The sequence below is a fragment of the Pogona vitticeps genome, chromosome 8 (genome assembly GCF_051106095.1).
Source record: "Pogona vitticeps strain Pit_001003342236 chromosome 8, PviZW2.1, whole genome shotgun sequence".
NCBI classification, from domain to species: Eukaryota; Metazoa; Chordata; class Lepidosauria; order Squamata; family Agamidae; genus Pogona; species Pogona vitticeps.
This window is the reverse complement of record NC_135790.1, coordinates 24,496,716-24,511,570: the sequence shown is the minus strand read 5'-3', so window position 1 is coordinate 24,511,570 and position 14,855 is coordinate 24,496,716. Positions and strand designations below refer to the sequence as shown.

Sequence of the window (14,855 nt, the reverse complement as noted above, 5' to 3'; positions counted from 1 at the left end):
GGCAGCGAAGGGCCCAGGAAGAAAACAAAGGGCGCCTGCTCACATCCCCCCCCGCCCCGCTCCACAGGCAACTCTCTGCTCCGGGGGGGGGGCTGGGGAGGGCGCAGCAGGATGAACATCGATCCCAATTAATTCTCCATCGCCTCAATCGTTCCCAGGAGAGCATTCACGTGGGGCCTCACATGATCCCCACAGGCGACCTCCATGTTCGCCCTTTCCCCTCTCCCCGGCTTCCAACCCGGACCCTCTTTTGCCGTCAAAACCCTCGCCGTGGCCACCCGGCTCCCAAGGCGCCCCCGGGGAGACCAACCAAGCGGCGGCTAGCCACGGACGGGGGGGGGGGGGTTTCGCTTGCCCTCCTCCCGGCCACCCCTCCCTCGCCCTTTCCCGGCCACGGGGGGAGCACCTACCCCAGAGGACGGCCAGCAGCCACGAGGCGAAGGCCGCCGCCGCCGCTGCCGCTGCCGGCGCAGCCATGGCTCCTGGCGCGACGGCGGGCGGGCGGGCAAGCGGTTCAGCACCAAGGAGAGCGCCGGCGGGTCGGGGACAGCTCCGCGGGCCTCGCCCTCGCCCTCGCCGGCAACTCCGGGAGGGGCGCCTCGGGGGCGCAAAGGGCCGGCGGGGGCGTCCGGCTCCCCTCCGACGGCCGCAGCCCGGGCAGGGGGCCAACCCGGGCGTCGGCAGCCGCGAGCTCCCGCCGGACCCGGGGCTGGCAGGCTGGAGGGTGCCGGAGCCCAGCCGCCTCGGCGGCTCCGTCGGGGCTGCGGGGCGGGCGGCGGGCGGGCGCCTGGCCGAACGCGAGCGCCGAGGAGGAGGAGGAGGAGGAGGAGGAGGAGGGTCGCCGCTGCCGGGAGTGGGGACGGTCCCTCCAGCGAAGCATGCGCAGACCGACCTCTCCTCGGCGGGAGGAGGAGGAGGAGGAGGAGGCCTCCCCCGCCAAGAAACGGGAGCAGGCGGGCGGGGAGGGAGGGGGTGTGCCGGCGAGCCGGGGCGCGATCCCTTGGCTGGCCCTCCCTGGCCGCCCGTGCAACGCGCCCTCGCCCCGGGCAGGCAGGCAGGCGCCCGTCCCCGGCCTCCGGCTCAGCGGGAGCCGAGCTTTCGAGGAAAGCCGCGCCGTCGCCGCCGCCTCCTCCTTCCGAAGCCAAAGGACGGCGGCCCCCGTCCCGTGCAGGCAGCGCTTTCCCAGCCGCGCCTGGCCGGGGGCGCTTCTCACTGCCCGGGGGCAGCCTCGCGCCGCTCCATCAGGAGTGCCGGCAGGGCTGCGGGCAGGCGGGCGGGCGGGGAGGAGGCAAGGGGGAACGGGGGGGGGGAGGCGGCGGGGGCGCGGCTGACATTCGGAGCGCTCCAGAGGTCGGGCTCGCAGCTGGAACACGGCCGCGAAATCCTCTGCTCTGCTCTGCTCGTGTCCCGGGCTGGCGCCCAGGGGTTTAGCAGCCCGGGCTCCCGCCCGCGCCTTCGCACGCACCGCCGAGTCCCGGGGGCGCTCCGGGTCAGCCCCCAACCGCCCCGTCGCGCCCGTCGCCTCGCCGCACCATTTCAATCCCTTTTTCAGGAAGTCATCAAGGGCATTCCTTCTGGATTAAAAGGCACGGAGCTTAGCCCTAGACCCAGCCACGAGAGAGGCCTGCCAGTTCTTTGAGTTGCTGCCTCTCTCTCCTTAGGAACGCACAAACATGTTCCCCTGGGAAGCAGCTTGTTCCAAAAAGACTTCGTTGCAAACGTGTGGAAGTCAAAGCATCTCCAAATCAGACAGGCTAGAACTTCGGAAGAAAAACGAAGTCATCCAGCCTGGCAGTCTCTTGCAGAGAGCATCAACCAACCTTAGGAGTCACAGATTTTGAACAGGGAGAGAAGCCCTCATGTTTTCTTTGAATAGACTTTGTGGGGTTTTTACTTACATCCCGATTTTCTGTTGTGTGAAAGTAAACCCTATGCAATTTTCATTACTTCATTCACCTCTCTTATGTCTCCAATTAACTGTTTTCTTCCCATTTCCTAACATGGCTATCAGAATTAAACAAAACTTTGAGCAATTCTGCTTTCGGGTTGTTTTTCCTAACACACAGCCCTCTGCAGCTTGGCTCACCTGATTTAATCTACCCTGTGTTTAGTGGGAGGATATCCCATGATGCCACTTTTTATAGAATCTGTCACACCATGTGGTTCACACTCTTCTTTGACAACCAGATGCTCACAGCGGTGCAACCAAAAGAACATCAGATAGCAGAAAGGCAGGTGCATGTAAAACAAGGCGCACCTCTGGATGTGGCAGGCTATCGAGGTCAGCAAAAGTGCAGAAGTTGCTCTCGGAACCTTTCTCATATAGAGCAGACAACAGATGGAAGGCACAGCATTTCTACAAAAGAGCCCAAGATTAAGATGAAACTTGGCTAATCATGCTGACACAGCCGCCACCAGCAGCCTCCTTCCACCTCCTTATTCTCGGGATGGTTCATCCTTCTGGCATATAACCCAGATCTGCCTTCCGGAAGAACAAATGTTCCTGTTCCCCAAAGTTCAACAAGAATCACTCAGAGGAGTTACAAGCCAAAGTCCTATCATGTCTGGGATGTTTCCTGTTTAGCAAAGTTCAGTAGGAGCTATTTTGGTATTTTATCGTCTCATCTTTCAGCCATCTGATGTTTGAAAGAGAGACAACCAACCGGGATTCTTCATCTCCATAAACATTTGCCACTCACAACGTTGCAATTTTTACAAAAATTTTGAATTTAGTAACAGGATCTCCCAAGTTATTAGCTAAGGCATCTTCTATAAAAAAGGAATAAAAGTAATATAGGAGTAATACAAGATTTGAATGGAAAAACATGTAATAAAATTGAGAAATTGGAAGCATTTCAAACATTTTATAAAACTTTATATACGGTGGTGCCTCGACTTATGAATGCCCCTACTGATGAACATTTCGACTTACGAACAGCTCCGGTCGCAAAATTTTGCTTCCACATCCGAATGGAGCTTCCACTTACAAATTAAAAAAGGCAGGGGGAAAAGGTGGGAAATTCAAACCGTTGGTGGTGAAGAGGCTGCTTCTTTGTACAGCTCTTTCACTCTTTCACCCCAAGAGTTAGGAAAAGGGATGCAGTAGCAGCAGTGGCAGCAGCAGGGAGCCAGCACCAGGAGGCTGAGCCCAGTCAGGATGGTCCAGCTCTGCCTCCCGGCGCTGGGTTCATCCCCACTGCTCACCTCCAGAGGTGAGCAGCGGGGACAGACCCAGGGCGGGCTCTGCCTCGTGGCACAGGAAAGACCCCCGGAACAGATGGATTAGGCCCAGAACATTATGAAGTATTTTAAAAGATTTTATACCAAAGTTAAAAGTGTTATTTAATAAGATATTAATGGCAGAAGAAATCCCACAATCATGGAAAGAGTCATTGATTGTTTTAATACTGAAACCAGATAAAAAATCCAATCAATATAGAAGCATGTAGACCCATATCACTGATAAATCAAGATACTAAGATATTCACAGCAATAATGGCAAAGAGATTAAATAACTTTATGGGGAGTTATATCAAAAAAGACCAAAATGGATTTATACAGGGCAGACAAATGTCAGATTTAATGAGAAGGGTACTTAATTTAATGCATTTAGCTAAAGAAACTAACTCTAAAGCTGGAGTACTAACGTTAGACATATTTAAAGCATTTGATTCAGTGGAGTGGGATATGTTAAAGACATTAATTAAATATCTAGGGTTTAGACCTAATTTTAGGCAGATAATTCAGCAATTATATTCACAGAATACAGCTAGAGCAATAGTTAATGATGGAATAACTGAGACAATATACCTAGGCTGAGGTACAAGACATAGTTGCCCCTTATCTTCAGTATTATTTACAATGATAATACAATTGTTGGCACAAATAATTAGAGATGATAAACAGATTGTAGGGATAGAACATAAAGAAAATGGTAAGACTTGTTTGCTGATGACACATTACTAATAGTTAAAAATCCAATATAAATAACAGAAAGGCTTAAATCACTTCTGGAGGAATTGGAGGGAATAACGGGATTAATGAGGAGAAAAGAATGAAAACAATATTTGAAGGTTATATGGGGAATGTTATTAAATATTTAAGGATTGATATTACTTGGAACTTACAGAATATAATTAAAATAAACCTGGATAGATCGAAAAAAAGAGATAACTGGAAGGATAAAAGATTATCAGAAATTAAAGATTCCTTGGTTTGGTAGAGTGGCATTATGCAAAATGAAAATTATTTCTAAATTAAATTTTATATTTTGGATGCTTCCTATAAAGATTACAGAAAAACAACTGAAAGAATGGCAGATAATGATAAATTGTTATTGCAATGGAAATAAATAAGTGAGGATTAATAAGAAATTATTGTATGTAACACAAGAAAAGGGAGCTCTTAGATTACCCCATAGTAAGGAAGGGAAAAGTAGAAAAATGACAAAATTTGAAGAGATTATTGAAAAAAGATTGAAATTAGAGGAAAAGACATAAAGAAAGGGAACTGTAAATCAAATATATAAATAATTAATTCAGGCCAAACAGGATACACAAGGATTAAAAACACAGTGGCAATATGATTTGGATAAAGAAGTAATAGGAGAAGAATGGGAAAAATGTGGGATCAAAGAATTATGAAGAACGTTTCTATAAGGATAAAAGAAAATTGTTATAAGGTAACATAGAGGTGGTATTTAATGCCGGTAAAACTGAATATAATAAAAAAAGTATCATCACTATGCTGGAGGGGCAAAAAAGAGAAGGGCACGTATATACATATGTGGTGGTTATGTGAAGAAAGAAAGCAAGAATGGAAGCACATTTTTAAAGAAATAAAGGAAATACAGTAACTGGATTAAATATTCAAATGTCCCCGTCAATGGCTTTATTGAATTTGGTCAAGAAGGATCAATTGTTGAAAGAAAATGAGGACTTAATAGTAATAATGATTACAGCAGCAAGGTTAATCTTTGCAAGAAACTGGAAAAATGATAACCAACTCAATTTAGAGGAATGGTATAGAGAACTATGGGATATGGCAATTAATGATAAATGACATGTGATATGAAAATAAGAAGAGGCCTATCAAAAATAATTTTAAGAAAATATGGAGTATATTCTTGGAATATGTATTTCAGAGAGGGAAGGGGTATACACCGAGGGCAGAAACAAGGACGTTTTTGGAGAGGAAATGGACTGAATGAAATTTAAATTATTATTAATGCTAGCCCTAAGGGTGATGGTGGCACTGGTGTATAATGTAATTGTATTTTATTGTGGTGTTAGGTTTGTGTTGTTTAGATTGGATGTTTGTTTAATAAATGTATTTTAAATTTTTTTTTAAAAAGAACAGACCCAAGTTTTCTCTTGAAATATGGAGTTTTACATATTTCTACAAATTTAGCGAGCATATTTTAATCAGATGATCAATTTCAAACCAATCGCAATTTTAGAGGCATAATGAAAGAGCTAGAAGCTGTCCCAGAATCTGTTTGCTGTTGAGCAAGCACAGTGATTTAGCAATTGCACGTCTGCAACAGAAATGAGAGAAAAAGCTTTCCTCCCAAAGGGGGGAAAGGGGCCTTCATGTAACTGCAAAGACTCGGAGCGTTTTAGCCTTCTAGCCAAAGCAGTGAGAGAGCGAGGGAAGCATTGATGAATATGAATCGTGAATGCTAGAGAGAGCAGAACCCTCTCCGTGCAGCTGTTGCTATGGGAACCAACCCAACCAGGGCAACACAGGCTTGGCACATTTGTTATCAGAACAAGGAGACTGGGAGAATTTTAAAATAATTATCATCCAACCCATCCACTGCCAACAACGCCCCCAATTTCTCAACAATGACTTGCTGAAATATCAAAGCAGCAATCCCTGAGTCCTCTGTCATCATCCGTGTGTAATGAGTGTCGGTCTGTTTCCTCCCAGTCCTTACAGAAATTCCTTCTATTGCGCCAAGCAACAACATCAGCCATGCCCTCCAAACTGTGGCTTCTTCCTCCTGGCTTCCCTTGATAGGAGGAGACCAGATTGATCACCAGCTGCTCACCATCCCGCAGGCATCAGCAGTCACCTTTTAAATACAGTCAGATCTGATGACAAAAAACGGCTTTCTGTATACCTTCAGGAAAGATCTGCAGGGGACCTTAAGGCACAAAGAAGCACGAAAGCTCCAGTACTACGCCAGGGCACATATGGAACACAGCCAGTAATGGTTTCTGGAGGAAAGAGGGGAACGACACCATCGCACGCCAACATTTCATATAACTTTCCAGAGACTCTGACCGATTAGGGTTGCAATGGATTGGACTCTTCCTTCTCTTAATTATAGCCTCAGAGAAGATCACCATAGAAGACAGAAAAAAAAGGTGGGATTCTCAGAAGCACGCACATGCGTGCACACAAACCCCCAACGAACAACAGACACAGACCAGTCCTGCAAAGCAGGCATAAGAAGAGCATTTCTTATATTGGGGCTCCCTGTCGCAGATGCAACGGCAAGATGCTGGTCAAAAAGCTGTAACAAGTGTCCTGTTATTGGCACTTTCAAGAGGTGTACACAGACACAACGGGGGGGGGGTATTACCAGAAGGTCTAGCACTCTCGCTGTCCATGCTACCATTCAACTTAACTTTATTATTATCACAACCACAAGCCATGTTGGATATGCATGACCGAAATACAATAGCAAAGCATACAGTAGGACTCCCCCCCCCATTCACAGGATCAGTATCCACTGATTCTCTCATCCACTGTCTGAAAATACTAAAGGAAAAAACCCCCAGAAATATGTATTTTCTATTTCCAGGATGTATTTGCCAGAACCGGCCAATACAGAGAGCCAGAGAGTGTGCAATGCATAGTGTTCGATACATCCACGTTTCTCGGCATCTGTGGGAGAGGCTCGGAGCTGATCCCTCATAGATACTGTGGTCCTACTGTATTTGCAACTGAAACAATAGAGACCCAAGTTCAGATTACAATTAAGTGTGCGTTCCTACTACTGCGGTGATTTAGACATCTGTTTTCATATTGTACAAGCCACTGCACAGAACTGTACAACCTTGGTTGTAGGTTTCATTTGAAGAATCAGATTGGTGAAAAAAAAGATGTACAATTTATTGGGTCTACCTGGATAATAGTTTAAAACTGGGGGGGATGAAGTAGATTATATGAATCCTTATAAACTGTGTGAAAAATAGGATGTGCCATGCCATCATGAGGGATGATCATTCACAAACTTTGGCGCCCATGGCCCCAAACATTGTGGGTTTAATTTTGAAAGCACTACAGCCAAAACAATGGTGAGGACTCTTTGTATCTGCCTATGTCATTTTAGACATTTTTTTCTGCACACAAACCGATGGGCCACGGAAGCTTATTCAGGAACAGACAAAGAAGAAACACACTATTAATGGTTGTTGTGGGGTTTTCGGGCTCTTTGGCTGTGTTCTGAAGGTTGTTCTTCCTAACGTTTCGCCAGACTCTGTGGCCGGCATCTTCAGAGGACTGGAGTAGGAACTCTGTCCATGCTTTGTACCATGCTTTGTACCACTTGGGGTGTTTCACTGCAGTTTGGCTTAAGAAGAGGCCATTGGTTGGCATGGTTTGCCTTTGCCCACTCCTTCACAATCATGCCCTGTTTGTGTGCGGAGGATCTAGTGGAGATTACTTCATATTCTCTGGATTTTCCCTTCTTGTATGTCAGGATATGAGAAGATTCAGCAAGTGGTTTTCTGCCTCCTCAGAAGATAGGTTTCTGCACGATGCTGGCTATAAAGAGGTGTAAAAAGCCAAGCCTTAAGTGTGTCGGGAACATTGCAACAATATCGAAACACTCAGAAAGAATAGTAAGATACAAAAACATGCAGAAAATTGTCAGTTAAAATCAAGCACATTAAGAAAAATAATTAGATGGAACCCCGCCGCCTCGGCTAAAGAAAGCCTATTGACAGAGGAACGCTCGCATGGTTTATTGGCATATTATATTTTCTATTGCCTGTAATTAAGCACGAGAAGAGGCATTTCAGTGATTCAGGACAGAAAAATTGTACAATAGCGGGAAAGCCACACAATAAAAATGCAGTCCAGGAGGAGATGTGGCCACATGGAGAAGCCCTAAACAATGGACCAGGCGCTCAGGAAGGTGAGATTTGGCCCCAAGACTGGAGATTTCTGACCCCAGACAAAACAATCCATTGTAGGCTGTGAAGTAGCTGCCTAGGTTTGCTAAGACCCTAGCTACTCAAGCATGTAGTGAGATGAAAGATCTCACTTCATGCTTGAGTAGCTAGGATCTTAGCAAGAGGGAGGCAAAAGAATGACATGAAGGGGTCAGAAGAGAGAAGAGAACAATCCTGAAAAGAAAAAGAAAAAAACAGGGAAAGCATTTTTGACTCCTCCTATTTTCCTTCCAGGAAGCTGGTCAGCCCACCTCCAGTCCTTCATGTTTACACTGCGGTTGCTCATAGAGCTGAATGGGCAAGCCACTTTTTAATTGGAAATTGCTCTGCTCAATGGGCAATTTGGAGAGTTTCTTTCATTTTGCGTTTGATTCAGCCCTGCTCCCCCTCCCCGGCCTTGTGCAAAACACCTTCAAGGGATGCGGCTCTTTATGCCATAGGCACCGGTCATGAAACATCTCCTATGTTACTTGTACACATTTAGTTCTACTGAATGTTTAATGCATGTCCTGTATTATATGATACTGTGGTTTTAAAGTGGTATGAGTTACTTTGAGTTTTAAGCTGCTTTCCACTTTAGCCACAGAATCTAGAAGTGTGTGGCAGAGACGTTTTCTGGATAGGATAGGAGGGGTATGTAAATTTATTTATTTATTTATTTATTTATTTATTTATTTATTTATTTATTTATTTATTTATTTATTTATTTATTTATTACTGATCATAGACCATTTCTTAAGCACATGTAAATAGAAGCTTTCACTTTTACTTTCTTTTTGGGCCATGTTAGCCTGGATACAGGTATCATAAGTTCAACTTTTCAAAACATATGAAATAGAAAAAGGACGATTCAAGATCTTACAAGCCTTTGGTTCAGAAGTTCAAAATTCCCTGTAGTTCATGAAAGAACACTGGAAGACCATTCATCTAAGGTCACCAAAAGTTGGAGGCGACTTGACAGCACCTAACAACAACTTTGCACAATACGAAGATACTTTGGGAGAAATCGAAGCATACCTTATAGCCACAGGGGGGCAGTACAGAGCAACCTATAATATTTTTGTTTCGTCTTAAAACAAAAACAAAACAAAAAACTTCCAGCAAAGGCTTAACGAGTTTTACTGGGCACGCATAGTCATGGCCTGCGCCTTCCAATCCAAATAACTGGTCTCTCATCTACAAAAGCCAAACAAAGTCTATCCTTTGTTTCAACCACACGCCCTAAGGGCCTGGCCAACATGATGGAGAGTCATAGGCTATATAAGAACTGCCCATTATTTCATTCAATCACCAGTGTAGTCTCAGGATGTTTAAAATCCCACCAACATCAGGTGAAAAAGGCTTTGCTACTTGTACCTAGATTATGATCATTGATCAACAACATCAGTGCTTCCAAACCTTGGGTAATCTTTTTTTTTTTTTTTTTTACTGCAATTCCCGGAAGCCTTCACCATGCCAGAGTTTCAGGGAACTGCATTACAAGAACACCTCGGTTACCCAAGATTGGGAATCACTGACCTACATGGATTGCTGAAAGTCATGTTAGACTATTATTAGTTGTATTAAAAGGTGTCCCATTCTACTCTCTTTGGAAAGTGGATAAAATGGGGACTAGATGATGATATGTGAATTTGTACCTGGTTGATGGACAATACTCAGGGAGTGTTGTCAATGCTAGTTATGAAAAGAGGGGAAAAATACATTGAGGGAAATGATTGGATATCCAGCTTTCAGTATGTGAAGGGGTTTCACGTAGCTGCTCTGTTTTGCAGCAAAAGTAAGCACTTAGACCAATAGATTCACACTGAAAGAAAAAAAAAAGAATTCAAACTGCTGAACTCTTAAATATTAGGAAGAACTGTGGTGGCAAAAGGTGTTCAACCATAGAGCAAATGGCTTCAGGAAGTGGTGGATTTTCCTCTGCCAGGAGTTATTAAGCAGAGGCCGAGCGGGATGCATGAGCGGCCGATCTCCTGCTCGGGAAGGGGCTGGGTTCATGACTCCCAGGTTCTTTCTGGCTTTACAATTTTCTAGGTGTAGATCAGACTAAAGGGCAAAAATGCCAGGGCTCTCCATCCTTCCGCTCCTGGCAGTTAACCCTGCTCACAATTTCTTCTGTCTGTGCAGATATTTTCCTCCTCACTCTCTGCACTCCACTACCCATTCATTTTATATAAGCTACATTCTTAGCCTAAATGGCCCTGGAAGCCCTCTTCATGTACACTAACCAGTTCCAGTTGACATATGAGGCTGAGAAGTTTTATTTTCAGACCGTTGTTCTCCATGTGAAGAGCTTGCATGGGGTGTGTCTGTAAAACACACCTTCCTCCTTAGGTGTTTAATTTATCTAGTTAGACTTCTGGAAAGGACTATAGTCTGCCATGATATATGCTAAGCCTCCCCCACACCAATAACACACATGCTTACACATTAGCCTTGCTGCCATTACGCACTTACTAGCCTTAAAAGAGGTAGTGGTATTGGTCTGTGCTAGCATCTCAGGCAAAACAAAAGCAAAAATAAAAAAATTAAAAATAAAAGACCAAAGAGAAAGAGAGGGGGGAAAAAAACACTGTGGCATCTTAATGAAAACTGCTATATGCAAGCTTTCATGGACAAGTTTGAGGAAGTGGCTTTGTGTCCACTTTCTGTCTTCTTGATTTTTCCTTTTTCCTTTGGCCTGATTTGCTGGTTTGAGTTTATATACATATATATAGATATATTTCTCAACCTGCTATCACAATCCTTGGCTTCCATCAGTGAAGGCTGATGCTGCACTACCTGAGGAGGATGCTCTGTAATAGTATTAAAAATAGAGTGCACACAGCATACAGTAACCGAAGAGCAAAAGCCACACCTTTAAACAACATGGTTGGCCACATAAAGCACTGTCGTGGGCTATCGTTAGGCAATTCAGTGCACTTTAGGTAGCAAGTCACTAATGATTGATATCACAGTGCTCTTTGTTTCCTTGACCGAAATGGTCCACTGCATTTTCCTCCCTCCCTCCTTCATCCTTTTGCTTAGGATATGACAGTAGGGTAAATACACTCTTGGCAGATAAGTGGCATTCAGAGATGACACAAAGCCCAGTTTCTCCATGTATAAACAGGATGGGGATGTTCAGTGACTCATGACTGGTAGCTGTCGATTTTGAAGACATGGACATGACATGCAGATGGTATTTAGGTCATTAGTTCAGATCAAATAAATGGGTAAGGACAAACAATGGGTCCCATGCACTGGGCTCATGTAAGCCATGTGGCATCAGTGGGTCATAAGTTTGTTTATGGCAGACAGAGACTATGCTACATGTTCACCACTGCTCTATATTTTTTAAAAGTGGTGGTGTGGGGAATAACACACACTACAATTTGGGAAAGCAGCTGCTAATGCTGACTTATCACCATGCTGTTACATTTACAGTAGGCAAACTTCTTATCCATCTAATGTACAGAACTGCCAATAACCATGCCAGCTTAATAAAGAGTTATTTGCCACAAGAAATATATTTAGTTGCTGCTGTTTATTTCCCTATACAGTAATTTCTATAGTGTTCAGGATATTTTGTGGTTCTTATTTATCTTTGCAACAAGCCTACAAGGTTATTAAGCTAAAAGAGTTCATTGAAAGAACTTGTGCTAAGCAATCATCTGAACCTGGTGTGTGTGTGTGTTCCTCATTCTCATCCTGCCAGCGCTGACTGTCCTATGAGACTTGGAAGGAGACAACTAAACAATTGCCTAATTTGTTATATGGATTTACTATGGATTCTCAACAGAATATTCATTATATGCTAATGAGACACCACCCCCTCCTTAAACATAGCATGCTCAACAATTCACATTCATGTTTTTGTGGGTTCTAAGCACAGACAGTGCACTGACCACTTCCCCCTATCTTTTCAGGGAGAGACCCACAGCCCACCCAGCTTGATCCACAAGGTGCCAGAGAAGGAAGTATGAGGCTCCATGGGGTAATTTCATTTGTTTTAGTTGTTCCGTGCTGTCAAGTTGCCTCTGACTTACGGTGACTCCATGAAAGAGAGATCTCGAAAATGTCCTTTCCTCAACAATCCTGCTCAGCTCTTGCAAACCCAAGCCTACGGTTTCCTATAGGTAGTCAATCCATCTTGTATTTAGGTAAAGTTTCCCCTTGACATTTTAGTCAGTCGTGTCCAACTCTAGGGGGCAGTGCTCATCCCCGTTTCCAAGCTGTAGAGCCAGTGTTTGTCCAAAGATAGTTTCCGTTTTCACATGGCCAGCGCGGCTATACACGGAACGGCGTTACCTTCCCACCGAGGTGGTACCTATTTATCGACTTGAATTTACATGCTTTCGAACTGCTAGGTTGGCGAGGAGCTGGGACAAAGCGACGGGCGCTCACTCCATCACGTGGATTCCATCTTACGACTGCTGGTCTTCTGACCCTGCAGCACACAAAGGCTTCTGCGGTTTAGCCTGCAGCGCCACCACGTCCTTTCATCTTGTATTTAGTCTTCCTTTTTTTAGGCTGCCTTCTACCTTTCCCAGCATTATTTTCTTCTTCAGAGAATCTTGTCTTCTCAGGATATGTCCAAAGTAGGACAGCCTCAGTTTAATTTTTTTTCTTCCCCTCCAGAGATAATTCAGGCTTGATTTGATCAAGGAGCCAGTTGTTTGCCTTTCTGGCAGCCCAGGATATCTGCTAAACTCTCTTCCAGCATCATATTTTAAAAGGATTAATTTTAAGATAGTGTGGATGATTTTGGTCTTGGCGTCCAGTGACACAACCTGTAACTTAATGATGTTTTCTAATTCCTTCATTATTCCTCTTCCAAATTTCAGTCGTCTTCTGATTTCCTGGCTGCAGTTTCCTTATGATTGAACCAAAGTATGCAGGAACTTTCTTCATTGTCACATTGAAGTTATGTAGTTCTTCTGTAGTCATGATTTTTGCCTTCTTCGTTTTCAACTGCAGTCCTGCTATAGCATTTTATTATTTCACTTTCATTAAAAATCATTTCAAGTCGTTGCCGCTTTCTGCCCATAAAATGGTGTCATCTGCATATCTTAAATTACTGATGTTCCACCCATTTTCACTCCTCCTTCATCTGAATCCAGTCTGGCTTTCTATATGATATGCTCTGCATATAGATGGAACAGATAAAGAGATTAAATGCACTTTTGCCTGACACCTTTGCCTATAGGAAACTATTCCGCCTCTCCATATTAGGACCAAATAAGAGTAGTTTTTTGTCCATAATACAGGTTACATATCAGGACAATAAAATGCTGAGGCACACCCATTTCCCCCCAGAATAGTTTCTCATGATTCACACAGTCAAAAGCTTTGTGGTAGTCTATAAAGCATAGTTTGAACATCTCCTGAATTTCTTTGGTGCTCTCCAGTAGCCAGTGAATATTTGCAATATAATCTTGAGTGATTTTTCCTTTTCAAAATCCAACTTGAATATCAGATATTTCTCGCACCATATAAGGTGAAGGCCTAAGCATCACTTTGTTTGCATGGGAAGTTAAAGCAATGGTCCTATAGTTACTGCACCTTTTGACATCTCCTTTTTTGAGGACTGGAATGTATATTGAACACTTTCAGTTCATGGGCCATTTTTAAATTTTCCGTATTTGTTGGTATATTCTCATTAGAATTTTGACAGATTCAACCTCTATGGCTTGAAAGAGTTCTACTGGTATCCCATCTATCCTTTATGATTTATCTCATCCCAGTGTTTCTAGAGCAGCTTTTACTTCACTTTCTTCATCATAGGATTCCTCTTCAGAGGAGTATCTCATCCTTTTATCTCTTCTGTACAGAAAGAAATTTCATTACTCTTAGCAAATTTCATTGTGTTTATCTCAAACTTGTGTACATGTTTCCCTCTCAGCCAAAGCTTCCAAATATTCTCCACATAAAGCACCTTTTGCTAGGACAGTGCTAAGACAGGCACACCTGTTGCTAATTTCAAACCAGATCAAAAGGCCAAGCTGCCCATCAGAATTGTTAATATAAAGTTCTATGACTTTCCTTGAGGTGGCCAGGCAAACAGAAACTGACAAAATCTTTTTTTGTTTGGTGACTCAAGATACAGACTAGAGAAAAGTAAAGAGGAGGCAAAGCCGTTTCTTACATTATGGATATCAAGGCCAGCATTGCTAATTCATGGCCATGACCTTATTTATAGTATAAGGCAAACTAGCATATGGGATAAGAACAAGGTGTGGCTGTCTGCCAACATCTATTACTTTAAGAGCTATTGACTTCACATTATTCACTGCAGGATGTTCAAATTATATTCACCCACGGATCTCCTTCCTCCAATGAAATACATAGTTGGGATGAGAAATTATTAGAAAAGCCTTTTTTTAAAAAAAAAATGAACAACTAAGATGTGATGAGTTGTGCTATCTAATGAGCACACATCCAAACTGAGTTGGGGTAATTTTGCCTGTGTTTTGGAAGAAGAGGCAGTTCAGCTCATGTTACATTTGTTTCGAAGGGGAGTTATGCAGTGGAAGGGGTCAACTAGTTTGGTCTTTCAGATCAGAGAACAGCAACAAAAATTTTGGGCTGAGCATTGTAAAAGTCAGGAAGAGAACAAAATAACTAATGAGAAAGCCAAAAGCCCAATGCAGAATTACAGGACTCTTCATCTCACGCACACTCACAATT

At 43.8% G+C, this 14,855-nt stretch overlaps 1 protein-coding gene across 3 annotated transcripts in view; it reads right to left on the bottom strand.

Moving 5' to 3' along the window:
* SCN3B (sodium voltage-gated channel beta subunit 3) overlaps nucleotides 1-14,855 on the bottom strand; it is a 74,027-nt gene that overhangs the window by 11,386 nt on the left and 47,786 nt on the right. For 2 of the 3 annotated variants that reach the window (XM_020792247.3, XM_020792256.3), the window contains exon 1: nucleotides 411-1,054. The exons of the other annotated variant lie outside the window; for it this stretch is intronic. In XM_020792247.3, the coding sequence (XP_020647906.2) occupies nucleotides 411-477 (67 nt within the window). In that variant the 5' untranslated portion in view covers nucleotides 478-1,054. Of the gene's footprint in view, nucleotides 1-410; nucleotides 1,055-14,855 lie in introns of those variants that run through there. 3 annotated transcript variants of the gene reach the window in all.